This window comes from Pipistrellus kuhlii, unplaced genomic scaffold, assembly GCF_014108245.1.
Source record: "Pipistrellus kuhlii isolate mPipKuh1 unplaced genomic scaffold, mPipKuh1.p scaffold_m20_p_1, whole genome shotgun sequence".
Lineage (NCBI taxonomy): Eukaryota > Metazoa > Chordata > Mammalia > Chiroptera > Vespertilionidae > Pipistrellus > Pipistrellus kuhlii.
Genome location: NW_023425404.1, coordinates 14,944,092 through 14,959,747, shown reverse-complemented (window position 1 = coordinate 14,959,747; position 15,656 = coordinate 14,944,092). Strand labels below are relative to the sequence as shown.

The 15,656-nt window shown below is 40.4% G+C and overlaps 1 protein-coding gene across 3 annotated transcripts; it reads right to left on the bottom strand.

Annotated features, from left to right (window-relative positions):
- Nucleotides 1-1,326: 1,326 nt before the first annotated feature.
- MED6 (mediator complex subunit 6) lies at nucleotides 1,327-13,771 on the bottom strand. 3 transcript variants are annotated; one of them, XM_045579209.1, is made up of 8 exons: nucleotides 13,561-13,771; nucleotides 10,492-10,651; nucleotides 8,345-8,436; nucleotides 6,159-6,241; nucleotides 5,887-5,995; nucleotides 3,949-4,064; nucleotides 2,785-2,812; nucleotides 1,327-1,742 (listed from the first exon to the last, which is right to left on the bottom strand). In XM_045579209.1, the coding sequence occupies exons 1-8, from the start codon at nucleotides 13,580-13,582 to the stop codon at nucleotides 1,609-1,611; spliced, it is 744 nt and encodes a 247-aa protein (XP_045435165.1). In that variant the 5' UTR covers nucleotides 13,583-13,771; the 3' UTR covers nucleotides 1,327-1,608. The 3 variants fall into 3 exon arrangements, with proteins under 3 accessions (XP_045435165.1, XP_036288602.1, XP_036288609.1); XM_036432709.2 differs by having other exon boundaries at nucleotides 1,327-1,739; XM_036432716.2 differs by lacking the exon at nucleotides 3,949-4,064 and having other exon boundaries at nucleotides 1,327-1,739.
- Nucleotides 13,772-15,656: the final 1,885 nt, after the last annotated feature.

Sequence of the window (15,656 nt, the reverse complement as noted above, 5' to 3'; positions counted from 1 at the left end):
AGAAAAAATCATTGATATTGATAGGCTGTCTCCTGCATGCCCCCCACTGAACATCTAGCAACCTGGGCATGTGTCCTTGACTGGAATCAAATCCGGGACCCTTCAGTCTGCAGGCCGACACTATTCACTGAGCCAAACCTGCTAGGGCTAATATAGTTTTTATGGATTTCAGAGAGAGGAAGAGAGAGGGAGAGTGATAGGAACATCAACAATGAAAGAGAATCAACTGGTTGCCTCCTGAAGCCCTCTACTAGGGATCGAGCCTAAAATCTGGCTATGTGCCTTGACCAAGAATCGAATCCACAACCTTTCTGTGTACAGGATGTCTCTCCAACCAACTGAGCCACACCAGCAAGGGCTCAGCTTTACTACTTTTGTTGCAATTTACACTTAAGGTAAAAATTACTTCTAAGTAATTAGCATTTTAAAATATTTTTTAAATTGATATCAGAGAAAAAAAGAGGGAGAGGTATAGAAACATCAATTATGAGAGAGAATAATTGATCAGCTGCCTCCTGCACACCACCTACTGGAGTTTAAGCCTACAACCCAACATATGCCCTGACCGGAACCGTGGTGATGGACTGGAATTGGTGGTATTACTGTGCATTGATGGCTTTTAATAAACATAGATATATGTGTGGAAACATATGTGTATTCACTCATATGTTAGTATATATTTAGTTCCTAACTGTGTCAGCTGAAAGGGCCAAGAGGCAATGACACAATAGCAAATGAACACACCTAGCGCAAAGATCTTGATTTCCAAATGCATTCTCCACCAAAAAGAACTAGGACCTTAGAAACATGGCTGATTCCAGTCCAAGGTTGGGAAGAACATGGAATATACTACTGTGCCAAAATGTAAAGAAAATGCTTAATGAATGAGGGGGTCATATCAAAAGGACACAGGAATCAGCATGAAGAGGATCTCATGGCCCAATCTGGGACAATTTGAGCATCAATATAAATAATAGTAGTCAACATAGAGAAGTGCTTACAACAGACATAATAATGTGCTGAAGTAAAATTATATGAACAGAATAATTACAAGTTTTGGTTTCTAAAATATGCACAGAAAATAAAGACAAAGAAAATTCACAAAACTGTTAAAGGATTTGTAGGGTGATGGTATAGACAAGTGAGTTTTTTTCCATTTTTTTTTTATTATTTAAATTGTTAAGTAATTGAATTATTTTAATACTGAGAAATATGCAACTAAAAAAGAAGCTAATCTTGTATTTACTACTTTAATCCTTTGTGTTTACAAAGTGCATCTGGAAATATTTGAGAGAGAGAAACAAGGGGGAAAAGTCATGATAAAGAAATTTAGACAAATACTTAATTTGGTTTCAAACACATATAAGCAGTACACATGTGAGTGAGGAGGCTGCTCAAGTCCTGTAGGGGAAAGGTTACAAAAAAATACATACAAATATCCATCACAAAAGCATGAGGGTCCTTATATCCTTTCTTAAAGAGCATAAAGAGCAAGCACATTTTATACAAATGAGAGTTGTGACAAAGAATTTTAAAGTTCAGGAGCCTGTCACAGTAATGAGGTATAATGATGGAAAAGAAGTCTTACAAGCTTCTCTTGTCCAATACTCACTGAAGTCTCATTCGTTTTTCAGGGGGACCTTTAGTGCTCACTGTCTGTTGGATGTTCTTTGTGGTCTCCTTCTCATCAGACTTCACAGTTTCTGGTATAGGTTCTGCCTCTTTCTTTGTCTGATCCACTACCCATCAAAAGGAGTTATTTTTTGGAGGAAGAGAATAATAAAGGGATGAGATCAAATTAGATAACCATTAATGTGAATGGTTCAAACTCTTACCAATTCATTGTATCAAGTTCTAAATTTGTTTCATCAGGCAGATGTATAAAAATCCATTTACAAGTCTAAAAATCGGATAACCCAAGCAAATTTGTGATACTAGATAAAAACACATGGCATTTAATAAAATAGTATACATGATTATTCCACCTGGTTCAATGAATAGGTCAATATCTCTTTTCAATGATGAACCAGAAGACCTTTTTTCATACCAAAATTTGAAGAATCTGAACCCCAAACCTCAAATCATCTCAGCTTTTCCACAGCTCCTCAATTCCTATTCTTCCCACTCTGATTCACCTTTTAAATACTAACATCACTACCACAAAAGCATCATCTTGCCCGGCCAGCCTGGCTCAGTGGCTAAGTGTCCACCTTTTATCCAAAAGGTCATGGCTCCATTCCCGATCAGGGCACATGCCCAAGTTTCAGGCTTGGTCCCCAGTGTGGGGAGTGCAGGAGGCAGCCAATCAATGATTCTCTCTCATCATTAAAGTTTCTATCTCTTTCTCCCTCTCCCTTCCTCTCTGAAATCAATAATCATAAATATTAAACAACAACAACAACAACAAAAAGCACTGTCTTTTGGCAGTTCAGCAAATCTCAAGGTTAGGAATAACAAACTACAATGAGAGAATCTAGAAAAAGGATGGGGAATGTATAGCTCCTGGCCATATAAGTCCCAAGAAATCATTTGGTCATTAGGCATTAGGGGTGAGTTAACTAAATGTTTGACCAAATACAGCAGGTTAATTTTAAAGCTGATCATTTTGTATGGCACTTGGATGATGTTATAAAAATCCAAATAACCCTTGACAGAAAAAGATTCCTCACCCCTGATCTAGAGGACTAAATGACAGTAGCTCATCTCATATGCTAAGTTGTTCCTGAGTTAAACAGGCTGTTTTGTCTTATTTGAAGTTTAACAAGAATATCAGATGAACCATACCTGGGACAGGCTTTTCTCCAGACTTTTGCTATAATGGAAAACAAAAAACAAAAGAGTGGGAAGAAGTAGAAGAAAACAGGGCAAGTTAGCATTTTTGTTTTGTTTTCCACTTCATAATTCTTATTAAAATTATACTTTCACTCGGGCATATGCCCTGATGAGTAGGTTTATAAATGACTTCATGAAGAGGAACCATTGTATGTATCATAAAAAGTAAATTTATCATTTTCTAATTCTTACTCACCTGTTGAAAAAGAACAAATCTAAAATTGGAACAAACGAGTCAAATATAAATAACTCCTGAACACCTACGAAGGATCCATTATGGACTGAGACTAACCAGGAGAATAATATGTTCACATATTCCATCACATGCCTACTTCACTTCAAAAGCTCATTTAGTAAAATAGCAGGTAGATTTGCTATTATTGTTGGAACTAATGGAATTCATGTATTTTAAATACCAACATGATGTAACTCTTACTATTACTCCTGCCTCCTCCATTTATCAGGGCAAACCTTTTGCCTCAAATGTTCTGTGGGGTATTTTTTGTTACTAAAGTTTCAACCATTCTGTCATTTAAGTTTTAACCATTTTGTCACATCAGGCTGGAAGTGAGCACTTAAGAGTAATACAGCATGAGTTTCAGATTCCAGTTTTATTATTATCTATGACATTTTCGGCAATCTTTTGAATGAAAATATTGTCTATATGTAGGCCTTATAGTTTGTTAAAACACAAGGAGAAATTAAACTTAAGAGCACAGAACAGTGTTATTTCTATTCCCTTTACTCACTTTCTCCATTAAGTCTTTTGAAAACCTCTCTTTTGATTCAGAGATCATTTTTAAATAATAAAGAAAATCAATATTTTTAGGTCACATTTGAAACAGTTCTCAATTAGAAACAAATATACCAGGCTCTGACCAGGTGGCAGAATTGAATAGAGCATTATCCTGACATGCCAAGGTTTGGGGTTCGATATCTGATCAGGGCACATACAGGAAGCAGCCAATAAATGCATAAATAAGTGGGACAGCAAATTGATATTTTTCTCTCCACCCGCCCCCTTTCATCTTTCTCTTACTCTCTAAAAATCAATAAAAATAACTTTTTAAAAATGCCAGGAAATAGTATTAAATTTACCACACATGTTCTCATTACCTGCACAAATTTGGGTGGAAATTTTTGTCTGAGGTCTAGGAGTAAAGCATCCACACGTTGCCTCTGGAAAATAGAGCTTGGTTCTTCTTTCCTTTTGGTTTTAGGTTTAACTTTTTCTGTTAAAATATGAAGTCCAAATCAAAATATTGCCTAGTTTGGTGTTCTTTATTTCACAAATTTTTATCCATCATGAATATATTCAAGCTTCATTATTTTTTACGGCTGCTAGTTAAAATATAATCTCCCAAATAAGTTAAACTGAGCATATACACAGAAGTATTCTAACTCTGCCTCTTAAATGAACTTAACATTCTAGCATTTAAAAAGTTGATGTTACCCTGGCTGGTGTGGCTCAGTTGAATGGAGCATTGATCAGTGCACTGGTTCAATTCCTGGTCAGGGCACAATCCCTGACAAGGGTGTGAAGGAGACAGCTGACTGACATTTCTCTCTCACATGATGTCTCTCTCTCCTTCTCTCTCTCTCCCCCCCACTTTCTCTCTCCCTCACAGACTCCTTTCCTCTCTCTCTAAAAATCAATAAAAGTATTTTAAAAATAAATAAATAACAAAAAGCTGATGTCTTTTAAAGATACTTTAGTTTTAACTTTGTCAACTATATGATTGTCTAACTAGTATGCTATACACCTGAAACTAATACAAAATAGTATTGAATGCAAATAATGGAAAAAAATTAGTATATAAGCATGGGTAGAAAAAAGAATTTTAAAGCTAAAGTTTTCCATAATTACCAAAATCACAATCCAGATTATTTGTTTGAAATCATTAAAAAAAAGAAGAAAAAAAAGAAAACAGGACAAACCAAACAGAAGGTCCTCAAGACAAGAAAGAACTTATAAGAGAAATTCTTAAATTAATTACATAGAATTTCCCTGGGACAGGATATATATTGGGGGGTGGTCTCTAAATGAAGAGACCAGATAAGTTTCATTCTAAACATTTCATTAGGGTAGGGGCAGAGAGCTCTTAGGAGTTTATTTAACTGATGTAAACTTTCCTACATCTGATGTTGCAGCCTGCAACAACAATTAAGAATAAATATAGCCCAGCTGGGTGTAGCTCAGCAGTTGAGCATCAATCCAGGAACCAAGAGGTCACCGGTTCGATTCCCAGTCAGGGCAGGCTCGATCCCCAGTGGAGTGTGTGCAGGAGGCAGCCAATCAATGATTCTCTCTCATCATTGATGTTTCTGTCTCTCTCTCCCTCTCCCTTCCTCTCTGAAATCAATAAAAATATATATATTTTTAAAAGAATAAATATAACTGTATCTGAGAGACCATTCAAGCCACAAGCCTGAATTCTACTTAAAGGCTACTTTTCTGTTAGTAATTAATGCTGAATTGCTATTTCTCGGAGGAGGAAATACAGACGATAGGTATTCTGCTATAGACACACTTCTAGTACTTATTGGTAAAATATGGTATAGCACGAGTAGCAGATGCACAGTTATGGAAATTGGGGAACCTGGCATTACAAGTGATAACATGGAAAAATAAAAAGACTGATCACCTGGGAATAAGGCTCTAAGAGCATCTCCCCTAGTTTTAAGCCTGGGAGATTCCAGTTCCTGATTTCAAGATGACTCTACAGTTAGGTAAGCAAGAAATTTCATCATAACTCAGTCCTCATTATTGATTTTCTCTGCATGCTCCAAATATTTAAAAAACTTGAATCCACTTATCAAAGATTATCATTTACCTAAACAGGTTGAAATGTATATCTGTTCCTATGAGAAAGCTATTATTACCACATCTATTTATATAAATAGTAGCTGTGACAAGGTGATAATCCTATGAAGAATTTTCCTAAGGGGAAGTAAAACACACCTATAAATCATCAATAGCTGTTTACCTGAAGAAAACAGATTCATTCTCAGATATCAGAAAATGTTTTCATAAGATCCAGGTGTCCTACCTACCTTGCTCTTCATGATCTTTGAAGTGCCACCAATACCCTTTGGAAGGATGATATCGACAGTATGACATCGCTTCATCAAAAGCGGACTGAATGCCATGCACCGCAGTGAGCTAGTAAAAAGAAAATGAATTCCCAATTTCTCATTAATAATGCTCAAAACATTTTAATACCCAACACTTTATACTAACTTACACAAGGGTCTCTGTTTGGTTCTTGAAAGCAAGGTGGCTCAAGTAAATGTTTTTAGTGTTTAAATAATGTGAAGACACTTACCACTCTAGAGTTTATAACTGATCCCAAGTCTGGTGCCTGGTAGATCACTCCAGCAATGATATAGTAATCAGCCAGTGGGATAACTAAAGCAGAAGGGGAAAAAAAATTTATGAATACAGCTATGTACACAAACTACTAAATAGATTTCCATAAAAAGAAAAACTAAAATTTGACATTTTCTCATATTAACACTTAAGGCAGGGCCTGGCATGCAGAAGGCAGCTGATCAGTGATTTTCTCTCATCACTGATGTTTCTATCTCTCTTCCTCTCTCTCTCTCTCTCTTCCTCTCTGAAATCAATAAAAAATATATTTTTTTAAATGTCCTGTTTTTGTAAATAAAATTTTATTATAAAACAGCCATACCCATTCATTTACATTATTATCTACAGCTGCTAGGTGAGTAGTTGTCACAGAGACTATGAGCCCCACAAAGTCTAAAACATTTACTGTGGACCTTCACAGAAAAAAATTTTGTCCATTCTTGCCCTAGAGCAGTAAATCACCTGAGTATCCTATTAAAATCAGATTCTTAATCAGTAGGCATAGTGCATTTCTAACAAGTTCCCAAGTGATCCAATGCTGCTGTCAGTCAACCACACTTTGTGGAATAAGACCTTACAGCCAAGAGATTTACAGCCTAGGGTAAAGGTAACAGATGTGCTGAGCTTGCCTCTGTGCTCCCTCCCATCCTGAATCCGAAAGAATAAAACAGCTGCTAGGGAGATTGGTGCTATCCTGTAGAGCTTCTATACCTTGAACCCTCTCACCATGGAACTCTTATCCGTGGTCTTGCCTTTGTTCTAAGGTTCTCTTTTTAAAAAATCCTCACCTGAGGATATTTTCATTGATTTTAGAGAGGGGAAGGGAGAGAGAAACATCAATTGGTTGCCTCCTGTACACATCCCAACCAGGATCAAACCCATCACCTACGTATGTGCTCTGACCAGGAATCTAATCCACAACCTATCAGTGTATAGAAGGATGTCCCAACCCACTAAGTCACACTGGCCAGGGCTAAGGTTCTCTTTTTCTCTGTACAAAAGCTCTAGATTTTTTTAACTAAATTTAAGTTCTTGATTCTAGAACTCCTTTAACAAGTCACTCTCTGGAATTAATACCAAAGCTGTTACTAAATGTCTTTATGAGGGATTTTAAAAATTGGGGATGTGCTGGTCACCTTTGGAAGTAAGTGACTAACGCTGTGATTCAAAATCAAATCTGCATTCTATACTCTTCAGTGTGATTTCTAACGCAAGTTTTTGTTTGGTTAGATAAACCAGGTAAGACTTGTGGTTGAATGTGTCAATGAGGATTTTCAACTGACCACCTAAGAATTTGATAAAACTACACCTACCATGTATTTTCTAACAGAATTAGACTCAGTGGTCTGAGATGAAAAGGAAGTTACTTGGAATGATCGAGGTTCAGTTGGAATGCCAACACTGTGCTGACAAGAAGACGTGGTTTCTATATAGCGAGATGCTCTATTAGTGCTTGTAGAGCTGTCGCTGGGCATGCCGGGAGACTCCTAGTGTCCAAGCATGTGACTAGTGGAACTCCTTTTAAAATGTTTCCTAAGTGATAAAGCTATGTCTGCTATACCAGCCTGAATAGACAATTTGTACGAAAAATATGATATCCTGCTAAGGCTCTGTAATTTTAGCAGGCATAAGAAGTCTACGTGATTAGCCCTCGTGTCCACTCTTGCCCTAGAGCAGTAAATCACCTAAATATCCTGTTCAAATCAGATTCTTAATCAGTAGGCATAGTGCATTTCTAACAAGTTCCTGAACAGACAAATACATGTGGCTGCATTTCACTGCTGGAGGGTATACTTGGTGTAGCCCCTCACAGAGGGGAAAGTATAGAAAGCTTATACCTGGACAGAGCCCACTTGATATGGCTTTCTAACTTATTGATCTGGCTGGGGAGTCTTACTGTGTTGCCTTAACAAAACTTACGCATGACTAACTATATGCTGAGTCCCCCTAGTAAAACATTGAACATATATATTGGCTTGGGGATGCCCAAAAGAGAACCCAAGAAAACAAAAAAAAAAAAAAAACAAAAAACACACACACACACACACACACACACACACACACACAAACATCTGGATAGCTCAGAAAGTAAATAAATCATGTATTTTAAGAAAAAAAATGCCTGAAGTTTACACATTTTACCTTGGGTAGGGGACTGCCGCTGTTGCTTCCGAATGATAAAAAGAATGGGCTCTTGAGCATGTAAAAGGATGTATTCCACTCCGACCATCTGACTGAATGAAAATAGAACACAGACATCCAGAGATCTATGAATGACCTATAAACAATTCTGTAGAACATTCAAATTATTATATAAAAGTATAACAACACTGTAAGTAGAATTAAAACTGCCTGTGTTTGATATTAAAACCTGGCTGTTTAATAAAACTGGCTATTTTCCGAGGTAGTCAAATACAGATAAAGATCTGGTTTTTAAACAACAAAATCCTATCTAATAAAAGAGTAATATGCAAATTGACTGTCACCCCCAACACACAAGATGGCTACCCATGTGATCAAAGATGGCTGCCTCCATGTGGATACAAGATGGCCACCACAAGATGGCCAGCAGGGAAGGGCAGCTAGGAGGGACCAGGCCTGCAAGGGAGGATGGTTGGGGGCGATCAAACATGCAGGGGAGGGCAGTTAGGTGACCAGGCTGGGAAAGTAGGGAAGTTAGGGGCAACCAGGCCTGCAGACAAAGGCAGTTAGGGGTGACCAGGCCAACAGAGGAGGGCCTGCAGGGAAGGGCAGTTGCGGGGGGACCCAGACCTGCAGGGGAGAGCAGTTGATGGGACCAGGCCTGCAAGGGAGGGCAGTTGGGGTGATCAAGCCTGCAGGGGAGAGCAACTAGGGGAGACCAGGCCTGCAGGGGAGGGCTGTTGGGAGCAAACAGGCGGGCAGGGGAGCAGTTAAGCATCAATCAGGCTGGCAAGGGAGCAGTTAAGCATCAATCAGGCTGGCAGGGGAATGGTTATGGGGTGATCAGGCTGCCAGGCAGAAGTGGTTAGGGGCAATCAGGAAGGTAGGGAGGCATGCAGTTGGGAGCCAGCAATCCTAGATTGTGAGAGGGATATCCAACTGTCCCTTTAGGCCCGATGAGCCTAAACAGGCAGTCGCACATCCCTCAAGGGGTCCCAGATTGGAGAGGGTGCAGGCTGGGCTGAGGGACACACAGCCCCTCATGCACGAATTTCATGCACCAGGTCTCTAATTTATTTATAAAATTTCATGATGAACTTAAATTTTCATCATAAAAGTATACTGAAGAGCATGTTTCAAAAAAGGCAACCAAGCCCAGCCGCAGTGACTCAGTGGTTGAGTGTCAACCTATGAACCAAGAAGTCATGATTCGATTCCCGGTCATGGCACATGCCCAGGTTGCAAACTCAATCCCCAGTGTGGGGTGTGCAGGAGGCAGATGATCAATGGTTCTCTCTCATCATTGATGTTTCTATCTCTCTCCCCCTCTCCCTTCCTCTCTGAAATTTAAAAAAAAAAATATATATATATATATATATATATATGGCAACCAAAATACCATGATGCTTCTTGATCTGGGAGATCTATAAATATATATAAAATATAAAAGTATCCATGATGAAGACTATTCATGTCTTGACTGTATATGTCAACTATATATTCTACCCAACTAGAAAATATCAAAAACCTTATTCTTGCCCCACTGCATTTTTTTATCTGGCAGACTATGTTTAAAACAGTAAGTTGTCTTAATAGTTATAAATATTTGTCTCATATAAAAAATTATTTAAAATACCTCAGAAATTTAATTTCATGAATTCTTCCTAATGTTTAGCTGATAGATTAAAAAGAAACCACTTTGTTTCAGAAACTTTTATAACAGTAATAAATTCTTAACGTCCTAAGTCTGAAGAATCTTGCTTTGTTAAGTTTAGCTAAAATTTTTTCTTTGTCATACAAAGATAAATCTACTATAAACCTACTAAAGACACTAAAGTACATGTAGAGGAGACAAAAATATAGTTACTAGATTGAGAATAACAGTTGCATTGCTCAGATCTACATTTAAACCTCACAGCTATATTTTAATTGGACAGTAATACCATATACAAAGTTATTACAGAAAAAACTTCCTAAGCAACCAATGACTACTAATAATTCCTTTGCCAATCAAAATTTGTTATGAACCCAAACAAACTCAAGACTTTCAAAACTTCTACTCTGTACTTCATGATCCACAGCTTGAAAGAATCGTTCACTGCAGAATCTCTAAATGGCAAAGATGCTATTTTTTTATAATAACTTACTTTAAGTGTTCTAATGTTAGTCTCTGCATTTTGACCACTTCATTATTACACGTTCTGTCATAAAAAGGATTACTTCTTTCTGAAAAGTAATCTAGGACACTTCCACTGTTCAAAATGGGGATCCATGTACTGTCAACCCAAGAGATTCCGAGTAGATTATCTATAAGAAAGAAACAAAACAATAAAAGATTAGAAAAGAGAAAAAAATCTAATCTTACAAATATATCTCATGTTGTAGGCACTATAAATAGAAGGAAGACATGAAACCTAATTTACATACTCTCACAGTCTAACAGAAGAGACTAGTACACAAGAAATCAATAACAACTCAAGTGCTATAATAAAAGTATGAATAAATGTTTTATGAGAGCACAGTGGAGGGAGCAAAGTACTTTACCTGAGGAAACTGGAATGATTTTTTATAGGGTGAGGGTTTTAGCGCTATCCTATCCTATATAATAAAAGGCTAACATGCAAATAGACCAAATGGTGGAACCGAACAACTGGTTGCTATGATATGCGCTGACCACCAGATGGAGCACGTGGAACATGGCAGGCATCAGCAGCAAGCAGCAGAGAGCAGAACATGGTGGGCATAAACCACAGCAAGATTGTGGAGCAGGAGCATGAGGTCAAGGCAGGGTGTCAGTTGCTATCATTGGGGCAAGCCTCTGAAAATTCTTTGCTCCTGTGCGCTGTGGTCCAGTGGTCCCAACCAGTGTTCACACCTGCCTGGTGCTCACACCTGCTGCTGGCGCCAGCCCTGCTCACACCTGCTACTGGCACCCAGCGCTAGTTGTGATCACTCAACACCGTCAGTGGGTGCAAGTGGCAGCTGCCGGACCCAATTGCCCTTGAGGGCTTCTACACCTCCCCTTGCTCCTGAGGGGCAATTGGAGCAGCAGCCGCAGCTTGCACCCACTGACGGCGCTGGCTCCACTTGCACCCGCTGCTGGCACCAGCCCCAATCACTCCATGCCATCATTGAGTGTGTGCAGGGCCAGCACCATCAGCGTGTGGGAGCCATGGCAATGGCAGTGGAAGCAAGGCTGCCGGCAGACAGGGGACTGGGGACCATCACAGGAGGGGCCAAGTAGAGTCATGGAGGATGGATCGAGACCCACCCCTGTGCCCACCACAGCCTCAAGACCCACAGTTCCTTTCAAAGTGCACAAATTCGTGCACTGGGCCCCTAGTATGTTAAAGAATAAATAGAGGGTCAAGCTGGAAAAGAGGAGCAAAGCAATTCTAAGCAGAGAGAATGCATATAAAAGACGGGAAAATATAAAAATATATTATGTTTCAAGGATAATTTGATTAGATGGAGAAATATAAAACTTGAAATTTAAAGAGATGTTTCAAAAAATTAGAAAGCCTAAGTTTTTATATGTTGGCAATTAATTTAAAAGTTTTCAAACAACATTCATGCCAGAGAAAACACATCCAGAGCCACCAGTTTGTAACATCCCAATTAGGGACCAAGAAATAAATTAGGAAGTTATTATTATAGATGAGATGATACAAAAGTTAAAGAGCAAATGAGAAGTACAATGCCCTTAATTATAAATCATACAATTTCATATTTTAGAATAGAATTAAGTTTGAAAATTTTCAAAATGCACAAAGAAAAAAAAAGACATGGTAAAATAGAGCTAGACACCTTTAATTAATGATCTTTTATTAGCTAATGGATGCAATGATGTTTCACAACACTAACTATACTAAATACCACTAGGTGTGAGTCATGAACATCAAAATGCCTATATAATATTAGTTGAAGAAGGAAGTATTAAAAACCTCAACCTTTCTATACTATAATTGCTTCTGGCATCTTTGAAGAAGTCAGCCCTAACCCAAAGTGACAAGCAATTCTGAGCAAAATAAATTGAGAAAAAGTAAGTGTATAAAGGTAAAATGTGCTGTGTGCATTATAAAGGAAATAAATATATGAATATGTTAATGATGAAATAATCAGTAGAGACTATTAAGATGGTTCATCATATCGGTTCTCACGCTTCAGCTGTTTTTTTTTTTTTTTTAATCGCCCTTCCGGTTGGTTCCCTCCTTGGAATACCAGAGCACAACTCTAGGCTTTTGTTTGTTGGTTTGATTTGGTTTGGTTTTCAAATTCACTGAAACGGATGTGTGTAGGGTGGGCTGAGAAGAGGGTGTATAGCTTAAATGCCCCCCGAGATCAAGCAGCGATGAAGGCAATGCAGGCAATGCGCCTCCATAAACTTAGTCACTGGCTCGACAAATATTTTAGTGCCTTTACAGTTCAGCTGTCAAAAAAGAAACGACCCCTCGGTCACTGTTGGGTGTTTGATGGGAGGAACTGCGGGCTCAAAAACAAAACAAGAAAATCTTAGGGGTCATTGCAGGATGGGAGAACAGCCAGTAAAATGGCCTGATCCAAGGTAGAGCTTGTTTATGAAGAATGAGTAACGAGGCTACTACTCCAAAGAAGATGGGTGACAGAAGGTATCATTCAAAACTACCCGGGGGGGTGGGGGATGGAGGTAGGGAGGGTGGATAGTTGGAATTATTCACAGCTCTGGCAGTATTTTCAGTTTCCTTCTATTGTGTACTCAAAGGATTATGTTACCTCATTAAAGAACACTGTACAAATTTTCAAAACAAACAAAAAACCTTAGGGGTCCAGGCTCAGGGACGCAAAGCGCGCGATGTCAGAAATAAAGCAGCCACGACGCCAAGTCCCAGGAGGTGAACCAAGTCCCGTCTGTTCATCACCCCACCTCCCGCTCTGCCATCCCTTCACCAGGCAGCCCCAACATTTACTGTAGAAATATGTGTGTGAAACAACACTGCGGGTTTGAGGGCTCAAAACAGCCTTCCCCAATCCCTTGGTTTCGACATTTCTAAAGAGACCCCGCGAAACAGGGGGCGGAGGGGGGAAACTAGGCTCTTTTTCGCCAGACGGAAGCTTTGAGTCGTCCACAGAAAGCGCTTGGAGACATCGCAAAGGAGCCTGAGCCCCGCCCAGCAAGCTAGAAAGCCCCAAACCAGACCCCAGGCCGGCAAGAAGCGAAGGCTGACAGCCCAGATTACCTCGGATATCCACCGCCGCCATAATTCCAAAACGGTTGGCGGGTTCTCCTTCCGGCGCAGAGATGGCGTAACCACTGTGACGACGGAAGCAGCGGATAGCAGAGCCTCGGGACCCTGAGGAGACACGCGGAGGGGAGGACGGAGGGGACCTACAGGAGGGCAGGGAAGGAGAGGAGGCCAGGAGCACGGGGGAGCTGCTGGGAGGTGGAGTGACCGGAGAGGAGGGGGAAGCAGCTGGGAGGTGGGAGCGGGGGCGGGGCTTGGAAGTGGAGGGGCGGGGCTTGGAGGTGGAGCAGGGCGGGAGGTGAGTGGCTGGGCTGGGAGTTGGGGCGAGAAGTGAAGGGGCGGGGCTGGGAGGTGAACAGGGGCGGAGCTTGGAGGTGAAGCAAGGCTAGGAGACAAGAGGAATACCGGTGAGGTAGAGAGGGCGGGGAGGGGCGGGGCTTGGAGGTGGAGCGCGGCGGGAGAGGGGCGGGGCTGGGAGATGGACAGGGGCGGGGCTGGGAGATGGACAGGGGAGGGGTGGGAGGTGGAGCGCGGAGGGAGAGGGGTGGGGCTGGGAGATGGACAGGGGCGGGGTGGGAGGTGGAGGGGGCGGGGTGGGAGGTGGGCCGCGGCGGAGAGAGGGGCGGGGCTGGGAGATGGACAGGGGCGGGGTGGGAGGTGGAGCAGGGCGGGAGAGGGAGAACTAAGAGAAGAGAGACCCTGCTAGGAAGGAGGCCTGGCATACTTAATGAAAAAAAATGTTGGAGACTGAGCGAGTCCTGCCCCGGCCCACCAATGAGAGACTCATGATATTCGAGCTTGCTTTCCTGTGATCATATCGGGTCTAGTAATAATTAATGTCGTTTTTTAACATTCGTTTAAAATCTTGCTTGGCGTTGACTTGTATTGACATAACCTTCAAACACGTGGTATCTACAGAACGTGTGAAGTGCAATTAACAAGTTTTGCTTGAAAAAGTTTGTGTTTGGTTTGGTTTTTGTTGCAAAACTAGGGCTAAGAAGATTGCGGATGAAGAGCATATTCGGCACTGCATGCTTTACGAGTTCCAATTAGGAAGAAAAGCAAGTGAGGCTGCAAAAAACATCTGTAGTGCTCTTGGTCAAGATGCAGTTAGCGCCAGAAAATGCCAGCGTTGGTTTGAGAAATTTCGCGAGGGAAATTTTTCGTTAGATGACAAGAGTGGTCGAGGCCGTGTGTCCAATTTTGATCAAGAAGCTCTTCAAGCTCTTTTGGTGCAAAATCCTCAAATTACCCAACAAGAGCTTGCGACAACTTTAAATTGTTCACAAAAAACAATTTCCAATCAATTGCGTGCACTTGGCAAAGTCCAAAAGTTTGGAAAATGGGTTCCTCATGAGTTGACCGACAACAACCGTAATCAAAGAGTCACAATTTGCAGTTCGCTCCTCTCTCGTCAAAACCGTTTGCCGTTTTTAGAGCAAATTGTTACCGGAGATGAAGAATGGGTGCTGTATGTTAATTTGAAAAGGCAGCCTCAATGGTTGGACAAAAATGAGGCTCCGCAGCCCACGCCAAAACCTGACTTGCATGCGAAAAAAGTGATGTTGTGTGTTTGGTGGAATTTTAAAGGAATTCTTCATTATGAACTTTTACCATCTAACCAAACCATTACAAGTGCAGTGTATAGTGCCCAATTGGAAAGGTTAGCCCAAGCTTTAAGAGAAAAAGAACCCGCGCTGATTAATCGGAAGGGCGTAATTCTTCACCACGATAACGCACGACCGCATACTGCAAGATCGAACTGCCAGAATCACTGCTGAAAACTGCGCCAGTTGGAATGGGAAGTTCTCCCTCAACCTGCATATTCTCCTGATATTGCCCCTTCCGATTACCATTTGTTTCGTTCTTTGCAAAACTTTCTTCTTGGAAAAAAATTTAATAATGAAGAATGCCTCAAAAATGCATTGACCGAATTTTTTGCATCAAAATCACAAGAATTTTACAACAGAGGGATTAAAATGCTTCCTGAGTGTTGGGCACAAGTAGTAGAAAACAACGGCAACTATATTGTTGATTAAATTTTGTTGTATTGTTTAAATAAATTCGATTTAAAAAGTATTAGGAAACGA

What these genes read in the sequence shown, in the direction of transcription:
- MED6 (XM_045579209.1), bottom strand. Translation starts at nt 13,582, where the DNA reads ATGGCGGCGGTGGATATCCGAG. An exon ending in CTAACATTAGAACACTTAAA is followed by an intron (nt 8,437 to 10,491) that starts GTAAGTTATTAT and finishes ATTTTCATTCAG; the next exon opens with TCAGATGGTCGGAGTGGAAT. An exon ending in CAGTTATAAACTCTAGAGTG is followed by an intron (nt 5,996 to 6,158) that starts GTAAGTGTCTTC and finishes TCTTTTTACTAG; the next exon opens with CTCACTGCGGTGCATGGCAT.